Source organism: Plectropomus leopardus, chromosome 20 (genome assembly GCF_008729295.1).
Source record: "Plectropomus leopardus isolate mb chromosome 20, YSFRI_Pleo_2.0, whole genome shotgun sequence".
Taxonomy (NCBI): Eukaryota; Metazoa; Chordata; class Actinopteri; order Perciformes; family Serranidae; genus Plectropomus; species Plectropomus leopardus.
Window position 1 is genome coordinate 1705015 of NC_056482.1, and position 15196 is coordinate 1720210.

The 15196-nt window shown below is 37.5% G+C and overlaps 1 protein-coding gene across 1 annotated transcript; it reads left to right on the forward strand.

The window, feature by feature from the left end:
- Nucleotides 1–2980: 2980 nt before the first annotated feature.
- Nucleotides 2981–14224, forward strand: psmb10 (proteasome 20S subunit beta 10). The gene is made up of 8 exons (XM_042509551.1): nucleotides 2981–3158; nucleotides 4868–4961; nucleotides 6523–6620; nucleotides 9353–9493; nucleotides 9630–9745; nucleotides 10497–10555; nucleotides 11775–11926; nucleotides 13939–14224. The coding sequence occupies exons 1-8, from the start codon at nucleotides 3094–3096 to the stop codon at nucleotides 14048–14050; spliced, it is 837 nt and encodes a 278-aa protein (XP_042365485.1). The 5' UTR covers nucleotides 2981–3093; the 3' UTR covers nucleotides 14051–14224.
- The last annotated feature ends 972 nt before the right edge of the window (nucleotides 14225–15196 follow it).

Genomic DNA, 15196 nt, shown 5'->3' on the forward strand with positions numbered 1-15196 from the left:
ATAGTAGTTTCCAGGCCTGGAGAATTTCCAGAAAACTAGATATGCCCTGAAAGTATTAACATAACATCTCTTATTAACATAAGAGATACAAAATTTCATTAAAAAATGTCATGTCATGTTAAAACAGTCAACATGTGCACTTTTCCTGTGTGGACCTGACTGTGAAAATTGGACCTTATTCATCATAACCCGATATACGATTTTTGTTTCGAAGTACTCTAAAATGGTTGGTGGGGGGAATTTTCCGCAGACCATAAACAGGTTGATATGTTGCTCTGAGCCTGAATGAAAGAGATAATTAAGTGTTTGACAGATATTGATCAGTGATCACTCAGAGCTAATGCTGAAAGTATTAATATGACCAGAACATTGAAATATACTTTGCGAGATGAGAGTTATTTGTCACAATGTGACTGTGTGCATCCTGCGTCCAAAGTGCCACCATCACCCCTCCACATGAGAGTGACTTTGACTATGAACTCAGATTTCTTGTTTACTCACTATTTTTGACTTTACTTATATCTTACTCCACCACCTGAGCCGGTGCCGCTGACTGTGGACAAAAAAAAGTAAGTTTGGGCCTCTGATATGTAAACAAAGTGGACTTGGAACAGAATATAATCTAAAGACAAAGTAAGCAATGTGCATCACTGTATTGGCAATCTTTTTATCCACATAATATGTTTATCCATACTTTTTTAAATCATTCAAATATTGATTTAATAACTATTCTTCATCATACTTTATTTTTATCCTGCTTCACCACCACCTGAGCTGCCGCTGCTCACTGAGGATTAAAGGGTGAGTATGAGCCTCTGATTAATATCACGATAAATAATGTATGTTACTGTGTAAACTAGCCACTTATTTATCCTTATTTAATACATCACAGATGATCTGTGTTACTCTGCAGCATGATGTGCACCAATACACACACACACACACACAGCGGAGGAGGAAGACACAGACTCAGTGCTCCCGCTGCACATCTATGGTTACCTTGACTACAGGGGAGAAATGCTTACATCTGGGGGTTTTGTATGCCTGTATGTTGTGCTGTACACTTGTGACAGGATTACACAAAACACATGTCAATATTAGGTGTAAAAACTGTCATCTTAATTTTTCAAATTCAGATGTTTGCTGCTGCATTCAATGAAACACTCAGTCATATAAAGTAACAGTATGTATTATGAGATTCATTCGTGGTGTTTAGTACATGTCAAGCTTTAAAAACAGTGAATCAGTTGCAGATGCCATAAAATGCATTACTGGTTAAAATGCAGCTTTAACAGTTCTGACACCAGGAGTCTCTTTTAATGAGCAGTCACGCTGAGTCATCTGGATCACAGTGTCATTTAAAGTGTTGCCACATATTGGAAAGTTGTGAGAAACCATCACAGAGATCAGGTAAGTAAGGAGATGAACACACTGGATAGGCTGTGAACACTTCAGAAAAAGAAAAGAGGAAAGAAGTGTATGGAGGCCTCTTCAGCCAGAAGATCTCTCTCTCTCACACACACACACCACCTCCTTTATATCAACACAAATCTATGACTGTAACAGGACATTTAGATGCTGAGCATATATCTATATTTGGTGTTTGAGACATTTAAAAGCCTGATTCTGCTGGCATGTTTCTTATGTAAATAAGTTTTGTGTGATGAAAGTATTGAATGAAGTAATTAAGCATGACTTTGGGTGTTTAAGATAAACATAAAAGATGCTTCCTCCACAACAAGCTCTTTTTCAAGGCAATAGGTTTCCCAAATAAGTAATGTAAAATCGACTTGTGAGATCTACAGTTTAGCCTTCATTTTGACATGTAATCCCAGTTAGAGCACTGGTTATCAGGATTCAGTCCACTGAAAAATGTGTATCTGGATTCAGGTGATCCAATCCAACGTTGCTTTGAAAAAAAAATCCACAAAAGTCAGATGGATAATCTGATCCTGGACAGTAAACATGGGATTTCAAAATGTGGATCATCCTGATTCACATTAAATTTTCTGAACAGCTTGCCCTGGATCAAAGGTGTCCCGATGCTGCTGAAGTTTTGAACAACAATGATCTGATTTCAGAATTCCCTCTCTACTCTGAGCAACCCATTTTCAAGATTTAACCCATTCCTATAGCTGAAATAGAATCATTACTTCTGAAGAACAGGGCTCTGGCTTCATTTTGACGCTTTTTTAGTTTCCAGACTGTTCTGAAGGCAACTTTTAATACACTGCAAAAAATAACAGCAAATTTAATTAAGCACTTCATTTGAGGCTCGTGAGCCTGAGAATCAAATATTTTCCTGAAAGTGACGTCAGTGAAACGTCAGCCCAACTAGCAGGGAACGCTCCCCCAACATTGGCTAATGTTATCTACAAGTTGTAATAATGTTTTAAAGCGAAGGTTTTAATCTAATGTTCGAAGAGCCTTTTAAGTATGTTTATCATATTGGAAAATATGTAAATTCCTGTAAGGTCAAACTCTGACTAAGACGTAACTTTTTAACTGCAACATTCTGAGAATGTTTGGTGATGTTGAGAGGTGACAGATCATAGAATGTTCTTTTATAATGTTACATGAAAACAAAGGAAGAACATTTTAAAGGAAACATTCAGAACATTCTATTGAGGACTGAGATTACAGACAATTTTTATGAAACTGTAATGTAATGTGATATGTTAACATAAAAAAAACCCAAAACTTTTGAAGATTTTTTGATTTTCATAAAGAATGTTAACCTAAATTTTTTAAATTTTTTAAGAGATAAAAAAATGCTAGCTGGGTTAGAATAAAATCTTTTCCTAAAACCGAGGGAGTGAGAAATAGTATTAGAAGGAACTGAAATGGTAGACAAGTGGACAATTTCTCCAGGCTTGTCAAGGAAAAATCAAATGAAAACAATTGTTTGGTTAATGTGTATATTTTTTACAGTGGAGAGCAGGAAGGCTTGGCTTGGTGATCAAAGTGAAAGTAAAAGTAAAAAGCGGTAAAAAGCGCTGACACGCCGTCACACGGGGCTGCTGGGGGTTTGTTGTCTTCAGTTGAGAATCAGACCGCAGTTTGATCTTCATCTCCTCTTATTTCACTGTGAAGATGCTCCACAGTCTGAAAGCCACTGAGCTGCAGGGCGGAGGATTCTGCTTCGACAACAGCCGCAGGTACACGTACACACACACACACACAGACACTGCTGCTGTTCTGTCACTGCTGACATGGTGGCCGACACAATTGCGGAAACACCATCACGATCACTGTCAGTGGGAGCTGTACAATGTAGAGACACACTGCAGCGTATAAAGTGTGTGAACATTTAAAGGTGGAATGTTGAAAATTTTCAACAACTTTCTACTTTTCCTGTTTTTTTTTCTTGTCAGAGGAATAGAGGAGACTGGGGATGGTTGTAGCACGTTTTGTCTCAGCACCTATAACTTGATGAACATTTGGAGTCCTCAATTTTTGACACTAAGTACTCTTACTCTCTTGATTACAAATATCATTTTCTTAGCTTCTCCAACTGTATCACATAATCCATTATTTGATGTCAAATGCAAGAAGGTTCCAATGTGACAACCTGCCCCACTACCAGGGTAAAAATCATACCATGACAAAAATTACTCATGAAAACTGATACATATACTAATAAACAGTTCTCCCTAAGACCTAACTCATTAACCTGTACCTGCCTGATGCATAGTGCATCACATGGAGTCCAGGACAAGTCTGCTGCCTCAGTAAAGTAACCACTCAGGACCTCCTCTTTCAGTGCATTGAAGACTTTTTGACTACGTTATTTATTTATTTAGAAATTCAGTATCTTCTCAATGTCACATTGCAGGTAGAGCATTCTTTGGGGACAGACCTGACTGTCTCTCCCTGCCTCAAGCACTTCAGTTTTTTCTTCTCCAGTTCTCATGGCATGCTGACAAAATGAATAGGATAGAGAAACTGTGTTTAGTTGTTATTGAGGTTAGTTACTTTTTTAAAAGTTGTAACAATCATCCCCACTCCAGTCAGCCAGTGTTTAGAGAGTTGAAGCAGCATGATGGCTTGAAATGATCAAAGATGAAATGAGCCACATTCACACATACCCCAGCGTCTCTAATCTAATAAAAGTTACATAATTCTAATTTCAGCAGTATCAGTACTAATCAAAAAAGTACTTTTTACACCCAAAAATCAGTATTTTGACTGTGAAATCTGTAAATATCTTTGCACCGCTATGAACTTTCACAAGCAAGGTCAGGAAGGAAGGGGTCACACAGGCATCACATGACTCATAGGTCATTCCTTCTTGGACAAAGTGGTGCTGCTACAACCATCCCCAGTCTCTAAAATCCTTTTAACTTCATGTATCAGAGAAAATATTTTTACAAACAAAATATATTAAAAAATAACAAATGCATGCTGACTGAAGGCACAGCCCATAATTGTTTGATTATGTGACATCTACGTACAACCAACATTCAGTAGATCCCCGTATATGATTGAGTTTGAGTATTTATGTTACACAACAATGTCTGTTTTTCAATTGATGCAGATAGAAAATAAACTGTAGGTAACTGTTTTTACAAATATTAATAATGTGAACATTTGAACATGTGAACATGATTTATTTCTGTCTAATTGTTAAAGTTAAAGCACATCACTTAGTCACCCAAATGTGGCATGACTTTTCTCTGAGCCAGTAGCTCAGTCCGTCCCTGTGGTGCTGTGGCACTGTAATATACTGTACTTCTAACATTTATAGATATCCATCATTGGGCAGTATCTAAAACGGCAGGGTGACAGGAGAAAGGAGGGTTTTAATGAATCGACACTAAGATGAGCGTCTCTGTTTGTCTGTCTCATGCTCACTTACCGTGTGCAGGAATGCAGTGCTGGAGTCCAGTTTGTCCGAGGTGGGCTACAAAGCCCCTAGTGCCAGAAAGACAGGGACCACCATCGCTGGGATTGTTTACAAGGTGAGGATCAGCTGTTAGTGTTCACACTGACACACACATAAAGTGACTTAACCCTAGAATACCTGAGCAAATTGGCTCAATGTCTTTAAAAACATAGGTAAAAGGTATTGAGCAACCTATGAAAAAATGGCCCAAAAGTTTGTAAAAAGAACACTTAAAGTACCTTAAAACTGAAAAAAAACCTCAGAAAAATTAAGTAAAAGAAAAAACAAATTAACGAAAGAAATAATCTTTAAGAAATCTTAAACATAATAATTCCATAAAATAATTAAATATATATAATTAGGATAATTAGCTTTAGCTTTTTAAAAAAATTCTTCTAAATCTACTAATTTCCTGCAATTTGCAGAACATTTCTTACCAAGTTGCTCATTGCCTTTTTTGTCCATGTTCTCCATGTTCTCCAAAATCTGTCAGATTTTGAAGGTTTAAATACCTGCGAATGAGTCTGAATGCAGCACAAGAAAAGTGATGTCAGTACAGGTTTCAAAGGATTAACAGACATTTATTTCAATAAAAATCTGTAAGATTATTACTTAAGATTTTAACTTTCACTTATCACTCAATATAAAGAAAATATATTTCAATGACACAATCAAAAGTTATTTTAAACATTTGGGTCCACTGTGCTGTATTCTGTCTCTATAAACAAAAGCACTTAAAGTGACCCGACTTTGGCTGTTCTACCTGTTGCTCTTTACAGAGCTGGAAGCAATCTAGATCAGAGTGATCCAATCCAATATTGCTTAAAAAAGGGGGAACAAAAACAGCCAGAAAATGGAAAAAAAATAAAGAAAAAAGGTAAAAAAGGTAAGCTGAGCCTGACTAACAGAACATGAGATTCTGAAATCTGCATCATTATAATCTACATTAAATGTTTTGAACAACTGGCCTCAGGAGCTTAAAGGAGCCAGCTGATGTTTTTGGAAATATGCTTTGCTTGCATTATTTCCTAGACTGTTGCTTTAAATGACTAACTGTGAAAAAAAGGTCTCTCCTTTTGGATTTAAGGTGTGTGGAAACTTTTAAAAAGCAGCTTAAGACCACTTTGTTCAGTCTCACTTTGGTGTAGTTTAGTGTTGAATGTCTTTTCTGTGTTTAGCATGATATCTTTTATGATTTTTGATTTGATTTATTTCAAACATGTATAAAAGAAAAAAGAGAAGCAGACAGACATTTTTTTTTACAGACAATGAAAAACACAAAGCAAAGAAATGATCAAGCTGGACTTGATGACTTGGTTTATATATTAGAAAAGGAGTGAGATGAAGTACTAATACATTTAATTCCACCCCTTATCCACAAGTCACTGAATTTTAATTAACCTGTGTCCTTTTTCATGTAATAGCATGATTTCTGCATTTCATATATGTTGTTTTGTCTTTTGCTCGCCGTGTTTTTTTTGTGAGGCAATTTATCATATTAAGTATACATATTATTAGAACTCTGTTTTCCTGTTGTTACACATATCTGAAATGAACCTGGAAGCTGTTTTAGTGTTTAGGGAGCAGACTGTAGACTTCAGCCAGGTATAATGAGTGTTTCCTGTCCTTGTTCCCAGGATGGAGTGATCCTGGGAGCAGACACCAGGGCCACAGACGACATGGTGGTGGCCGACAAGAACTGCATGAAGATTCACTACATCGCTCCAAAGATCTAGTGAGTCAAAGCAGAGTGCTGATCAGTCCCACAGCACCACAGAACTGACTGTGTTTCTTTGCAGTATTTCACAATATTCCTTTATTTATTAGTAGGAGTTTTATTTTCTATAGGTTGGTTCAGGGTGTTTGTAATACATGTTATGCTTTATTATTTTTTTGTACTTTTTTTGTATTTCACATTCCTTTCCATGTTTCAACTAAAGAAAGAATATGAGTTCAACACATATAAAACTACACATATTCTCTGTAGCTTCCTGTCATCTCTAGGATTGGTTTTGAAATGTCACTTTTCAAAATGCCACGCTTTATGTAGAAAGTCTTCTTTGTATTTGAAGGAGTTGTTGTGTCATCTGATCTCTGTGAGGAGCACCGACTCTTCATGAGACTGCAGGTTGTGTGAGGGTTAAGGCTGCATTTTTCCAAAGGGCGTGAACAACGTCTGAGTAATATAGAAAACTGATTTTGGGCATTTTTCACTCTTTATGTTTTAAGATGCTTTTTAAAAGCTTTCAATCTAAGATCTGAGTATGAAAAAAAAAACAATTAAAAGACGCCCAGTCATTTTAGGGTCAAACTCCACCTCTCTGCATCCTGATAGAATGACAATCAATACACCCAAAATCATCAGCTTCCCATCAGTGCATTTCTCTTTTCATCAGTGGAACATTTGACAGATATATCTCTGGATAAACTTTGGGGTCATCAGTAACATCTAAACACAATTTGCATGAGAACTTTTAGTTTGGGTGTCACAGCTGTCAATCATGGTGGAAAATCCCTTCTTTGCAAAATTTATTAGCTCATTATCACCAAAGTTATCATAAAAACGATCACTTTAACAATCTTCAGGGTGATGAGAACTACCTTCACTGTCAGAAACCATCTTTGGAAAAAAAATATTTGGTGTGTACTTTGAGGTTTTAGTTTGGCCTATGACCACTCACTAACATGGAGGGGCGGGCTTTGTGACCTGTACTGCAGTCAGACACCAGGGAGCGATCCAGATTGAAATGTTACATCTTGGGGGAGCTGTCGTGTTGTCCATCTTTATACACAGTCTGTGGTTGAACCTGTAAGGAAACAAAGATCAGTCTCCTGTTAGAGTAGCTCACAGGTCACATCATGGGAAGCTGCCAACTAGCTGCTAGTAGGATTAGATGTTTTGTTTTACTTTTCTGCAGAAGACAACAACTGCCATGTTTCCAATTTCTTTTAAAGTTGTTATCTCAAGATCAGAAGTTGTTAATTTTGTTATCCCAAGAAAACGAGCTTTGTTATCTTGTGATAACGAGTCAGGTTCTTTTGTTGCCTCAAGAAAATGACTGCCCGCAAAAAATCTTGCCACTCTGGGGGTGTAGCTGCTCAAGCCACCACATCTCTCAGAGACTGAAGTTTGACCGTGAAGTTACTGTGCTGTGTTTATTTATTTTTCAGGTTTTCTCATTAAAAAACTTCTAAAAAGCATCCTTGAAAAATTAAAAGGGCAAAAATATGTCTGTGGTCTTCCACCATCTGATCTAATCAGCCTGAGCACACCATTGCCTTCACCAAGATAAATCAGTGATCTGCCACATATAGGATTATTTAGCGCCTGTTTGGTGGGCATTTTGAGCAATTGCTGGCTTGGCCCTCAACGCCCAAATTTGCCAATATATAAATCTACATCTATGCCTAATGTGCTGTTTTCATTGCTAAATACGCAATTGTTCTGCTTAACTGCTGCACTCTATCCCAGCAAAGACTTAGCAGGACAGGATGAGGCAGCTGTAGCTTGGTTGGTACAGCAGGTTGTCCAATACTTATTTGGTGCTTTGGCCCCCAGTGTTATGGATTGTTTTCTGGCAGACCCAAAAACAGAAACACAAGTTAGTGGTGGTGTAAAGACAGGATTTATTGGAGTAAGGAATGAAGGTAGTTCGAGGAGGTAAGCAGGCAGGTGGTTTGGAGACGAGGACAGGTTGGGTGAGGTGGACAGGAGGTTTCCTGGAGCAGATGATTGGCATAGGGGTTTGTGGTAGCGGTGGTGTGGTCGGCAGGCAGTGAGACACAGGAGAACTGAGCAAACAACAGAAGACAGTGGTGACCACAAGGCAAGACAACAACACCAAGTCAAAAAACGCTAGCAATCAAGTAGTTTAGGAGGCTCAAGAGTCACTGGCAAAGACGGAACAATCTGGCACCGTTGATGAGCTGATTTGAAGCAGGTCCGTCTCAGCAGATGACCAGGGTAACGCCCACCAGCTTACACACACACACACACACACACACACACACACACGCACACATACACACTCACACACACACACACACACAGGACACATGGAAGGATCAAGTGAAGGGAAAATCAAGGGAAAAGGAGAGGGAAGAACATGAAGGAGGAAAACAGGGGAAAAGGCACAACTAAATGTGGCTGTAATGGCAGCCACCGTAACACCCAGGTCCTTCTTGGCTCGTGTTTAAGGCTCCTTGACAAAGACAGTCAACCTCAAATTTCTCCCAATAAGTATATTGTTATCATGTAACTGCCTACTTTATGTCTTAAGTATTTTAGAGGTTGTGATCTCATTTTTCTAAATATTGCTATTGTAATAATAAGTGATGTAACACAGTTAGTGTCTAGATGTTGTTAGCAGCACGAAAAAATGTGCTCTATGCAGCTAAGAGACAGGAAAAAGTTTCTAAAACGCTGGACTGTTTGACCCGTGAAACTGTGTCCTGTGTGTTATGCAGCTGCTGCGGGGCCGGCGTAGCTGCAGATGCAGAGATAACCACACAGATCATGGCGTCCAACGTCGAACTGCACATGCTCAACACCGGGCGACCCCCACTGGTCACCATGGTAACCCGACAGCTGAAACAGATGCTGTTCAGGTGATGGAAACAGAGATATAAAGGAAACAGAACACAAGTCACCGATTATCAGATGTAACGTTTGTGTTTTCATGAGCAGCAGCCGTCCACTGAGAGAGCGGACAGCATGCTGGACTGATGTCTGTTTGCTTTTCAGGTACCAAGGTCATATTGGTTCTTCTCTGATCGTTGGAGGGGTCGATGTGACCGGAGCTCACCTGTACAGTGTTTATCCTCATGGCTCCTACGACAAGCTGCCTTTCGTTACCATGGGTATGTGTTTAACCCTTTCAAACCTAAGCATATTGGTTTGATTTCTTTTAAAAACACTGGAAAAGGCAATGAGCAGCTACAGAAGAAATGACCCATAAATGAGCAAGAATGAATAGAAATTACAAGAAAATTACCAGAAAATAAGCCCCCTCAAAAAAAAGAAAACAAAAAAAAGTTAAGTGAAAAAAACAAAAAAAGAAAGAAAGAAAGAAAAAAGAAAAGACTTTTAAAAAAGTGCTTAGAAAAAAATTCTAATTCTGTTGCATAATTTTCAATATATAATTCTGTTGATTGTAAATATATTTTCTGGACATTCCTCCCTAGCTCATTTTTTTAGTTATTTTCTAAATCTACTAATTTACTGTAATTTGTAGGATATTTCTTGCCAAGTTGCTTATTGCCTTTTTCCTATGTTTTTGAAAGAAATCAAACTAATTTGCTCAGGCCTCAACAAGCTTTAAATACTTGCTGTGTCTTGGGGTTTGTGTGCAGCAAAAGAAAATGTAATCCAGGTTTTAAGGGGTTAATGTACTGTATACTTCTGTCTGTGGTGAACAGACGGGTCAGCATGTCAGATTTATTATTTTGACCATAAAAATGTAGTTGAATGAAGTAAGTTTGACTCTGTACAGGACCAGGCTTAATAACCAGACGAAACAACAGACAAAATATGAAAACTTCAGAAACAAAAATTGAAAAATTGAAAAAAAAGAAGACAATTTCAAACTTTTGAGTGTGCTTGTGGTTTCAGGCTCTGGATCTGCAGCTGCTGTGTCTGTATTTGAAGACAGATTCAAACCAAACATGGAGGTGAGACTAACTGAGTGCTTTCCTTTCTTGACAGATGTTCTGGAATGTGATGTCTGTTATTAAAAAAAGAGTTTATATTGGAAGCATGTTTTGCACTGCAAATGATGTCATCATGGAAATGTATGGGAAAATGTCTGTTGGATGTAAATATCTACCAACAAGAAAATAGAAACTGAAAAGAAAAGGGTGAATCGTCTACGTACAGAAGTAGAATAAACAACTACTGAATACCAAAAAAAAAATGTCTGTTTACAGTAACTACTGCGTAGTACACTCCAGCATCACAAACATGAAATGAAACATTGTTAAGCAAAGTTTTTAACCACCTAAAGTGGTCCATCTAGAAAAAAAGTCAATATCAGTCAAAGTAAACACTATACTGCTTTACCTTGCAGTCAGAAAAATGTTATCTACATCAAACTGAGGAGATAACAGTAAAACCAAGCAATGATGATTAAATACTATATAACACAAGATTCTGTTACTGTTTGGACTTTTTCTCACCTGAAATGTTTACAGAAATATATTTTAGTGCCCTCTTTAGCTTTAATTTTAGAGTGTGTGAGCAAGAAGCAGGTGCCAAACTGTTTCCTGTACTGTGAAAAAGGCCATATTGTTTCCTGTGGAAAAATGGCAACATTTGCATTGCAAGTCACTAACCAGCAGGAGAGTTTATTTTTTCTGGTATGGCACAGTGCATTCTGGTAGTTGTAGGTTTTCTAGCTCAGTTATACGGTTGACAAAATGTAAGTGTAAGGGAAGGACTGTGTGACGGTCAGGTAAAGTAAAGAAAATACTCTCAATACAGCATCCACAGACTGATAGTGAGTATTTTAGTTTGGCTAAAATATATTTTGCTGCTGACCCCCATCCACTGTAATGTAATGCTGAGCTTCAGTGGTGCCACTCCCATCTGCTTCTTCAAACAGGCAGCGTACTGACCACCAGCTACTGTATGTAATACACTGACTATGGTTTAGTACCTTATACAGCCCCTCTTTAAAAAATCGGGTTGATCTTGAAAATTAATCTATACAAAAAAATAATTTTCATCTTTGTCACATCCTCCAATATGTCCACTAGAGGATGGATTGCATCTCTAGTTGTTATTCAGTGTTTAGTACCGATTCAATCTGGTCTACTTCTGTCATGATCTCTTCTATTATTCTGCCTAACATTTCCCCCTCCTGTTTTTTTCCTCCTCCTCTTTCCCTGTCAGCTTGAAGAGGCCAAGCAGCTCGTACGAGATGCCATTGCTGCAGGGATTTTCTGTGACCTGGGTTCAGGCAGTAACGTGGACCTGTGTGTTATCACTGACGCTGGAGTGGACTACCTGCGAGGCTATGACAAGCCTGCGACAAAGGGCAAAAGGTGAGCCACCTTTTGTCAGAGGAGAAGTCATGTGATCTTTCTTTTTATGGTTTATCAATTTTTTAAAAAGTTTTTTTTTAATTAATTTCTTTATTATTAAGCGCAAGTTTACATATATTTCACAAACATTCATGTTTGTTTACAATGTGCTGGTCCTTTCATATGGCCTTACATGACTGAGTCATCATAATGCAGTGAAAGAAAAGGAGACTTCATTACTCACACTTTTCTTTTCATATTTTAACCCCCATTCCCTTCCTCCTTACCTCAGAACAACAGGACAGTAGTAATCAGAAATAATCTGAAGTATAAAACAAAAAGCAATTAAAAGGAAATAATTAGAATTTTAAAATAATAATAATAATAATAATAATAATAATAACAACAAACAAAAATAAAACAAAACAAAACAAAACAAAAACACCATTTATGCCTAGTCTGACGGCTTCAAGTGACATTAAATGACAGTAAATCTTTGAGATCAGAGACTTCTGATTGGGGTTCAGCTCTAGGAGGTCATCCCAAGGCTGTCGAACCTGGAAATACCGGAATTCAATTCTTGAAAAGTCTGAAAAGTTGTAAAATACACCATCTTTGTAGATATCGTGGAAGCACTTAATTCCTTTGTGGTGCCACTGCCAGAAAAAAAAACATCTGTATATGGTGGGGGGAATAAATGGTTCTTTATTAAACGTATCCTAGGAGAGGCTGCTAGAAATTTGAAATGGCGCCTAAGTTGGAACCAGATTCGTAGCGTGGATCTCACCACTAGATTTTTTGTAAAGCCAGAGAGGTTTAGTGGCAAAGAAGATGTAACTAAAGCTTTGAGGGAGGAACCTTTACAGGACTGATTCTCAAGTCTACACCACAGGACCTCTGGGGATGTAAGCCTATACAATATTTTATAAATGTAAGCTGACCAGTAGTTTGACTGGAAATTAGGAAGAGCTAGACCCCTATTAAACTTACATTTTTGCAAAAGTGATTTATGGATCCTGGGAGCTTTTTTATTCCATAAAAAAGTTGAGATAATCTTTTCAGTTGTTTTAAAGAACTTATTGGACAGGAAAAAAGGAAAGGAAATTTTGGTTAAACATTCATTTTCACTGCATTAATCCTTCCCATAAGAGACAATGGTAAACTATTCCATCTCTCCATGTTGGCTTTGAGCTGTGTAATCAAAGGGAAGAAATTAGCAGAAAAGAGAGAGGGTAAACTCTGAGTTATATTTATCCCCAAATATTTAAACCCAGCAATTTTAAATTTGAAAGGAATATTGGTTTGCTGTATTTGTAGGGCTAGATTATTTATTGGATTGCAAATGCTTTTCAGTGAGTTGACTTTATATCCTGAGAATGAACGATGACAATGATTCTCTGCCTTCAACGGAATTACTACCTCTGGGGTTACTTCAGATTTTTTGGAATATATTACATTTAGGAGTGTTCTACCATTAAAGAAACGCTGTTGTCCTCTAATAAAACCTGTTTGTTCTTCTGATATTAGTTTAGGAAGAAATTTTTAAAGTCGCTTAGCAAGCAGTTCCACCAAAATCTTGGCATCAGCATTTATTAATGACACAGGTCTGTAAGATGAGCAAAGCGTAAGGTTCATATCACATTTCAGAAGTACTGTTATGGATGCTTGAGTTTGTGTTTGTGGTAGACTACCTAGCTCCAGAGATTTGTTATATACTGAAAGTAGAAGTGGTGTCAATTTATATTGAAATATTTTTAAAAATTCTATTGGGAAACCATCTGGTCCTTGGGCTTCATTATTTTGCATTGACTTTATTGCTGATAGTATTTCTTCTAATTTTAATGGGGAATCCAGTTCCTGACCATTGCTGATCTATATTAAGTATGTTTGAGGTAAGATTTTCAGTTTTAGTTTTTAGTGCTTTAGCGCCATGGCACTGTTTGACCGCATAGAGTACAGAGTAAAGCTCACAGTACAAAGAACTTAAAGCAAAACAGCTGAGACTTTTTTTTCTCTCTTTGTCTTTTTTTCAGAGAGGGACAGTACAGGTATAAGCCTGGCACCACAGCTGTCCTCACCAAAACTGTGACCCCGTTCTCCCTGGATGTGCTCGGCGAGTCTGTTCAGGTCATGGACACTGAATGAAATACAATGAAATGCTTCTTTTGGAATACAGTCTTTTCAGTATACAGTAGCACGTCATTGCACAAAAAAAAAGCCAGTGTTGATCAGTGCATTTAAAGCAGGTTGTTTAATACCTTTAAAGCATCATTGCCTGTAAACAAAGTAGTCTACTAATAAAAGCTTCTGTTTGTTGCAGTGCCTCTGAGTTATTTGACCGCTACACTTGAAGAGCTTGAAGACTGTCATTTTGAAGTTTCAGGTTTTAGATTGTACTTTTGAAATGTTTATGCCTCCGTGCCAGCCACAGCTACAGGAATTTTTCAGGTTGTTCATCCTTCTGTCCCATTCTTGTGACCATAATATCTCAAGAACACCCTGAGGGAATTTCTTCAAATTTGGCAAATATTCCCTTGTAACAGTGATGTACTGATTGGATTTTGGTGATCATTGGTTGAATGTATAGGTCATTGTGAAGTTGTATTTATCTTATTCTCGTGAGCGCTTAATCTCATTAACACCTTAATAGATTTTTTTTAAAAATATGGCACAAACATTTACCTGGAATTAACAGTGAACTGATTCAATTTTGATGGTGGTAGGTCAAAGGTCAAGGTCATTCTGACTTTGCATTTGTCTAATTCTCATGACTGCCATATCTGATAAATACCTTGAGGGAATTTCTTCAAATTACAAGGTACAAGGTAGATTTATTTATCATCCCTTTAAACGTGGTTTAATAAAAAATTAAATTAAAGTTGACCCTAAATCCTGCTACATCTTTTTGGCATTGAAGGAGGAGTTGAGGAGTCTCACAGCCTGGGGAAAGAAGCTGTTCTGTAGTCTGGTGGTTCGGCAGAGTCAAACATTCACTTGGACTTAATGAGCTGATCAGGGGTTCATACACATGGATGTAAACTGTTGTTGTCTGCTGCGTGGAGGCATATAGATGCGTGGCAGTAATTCTAGTTATAATTAATCTTTGAATAAATTCACACAGCAGCACAGCATGTCAAATAAACAACACTATTTTATGTTCAAATGATCAGAGGAATTGTTAAAATTCTGTTGGCAACTATTACCTCTCTAATTCACTACAACCCAACTCAGACCTTGAAACTTATCCAAAGCTTGATGTTTGAATGATTTGTCTTACTGGAAAATTACTTC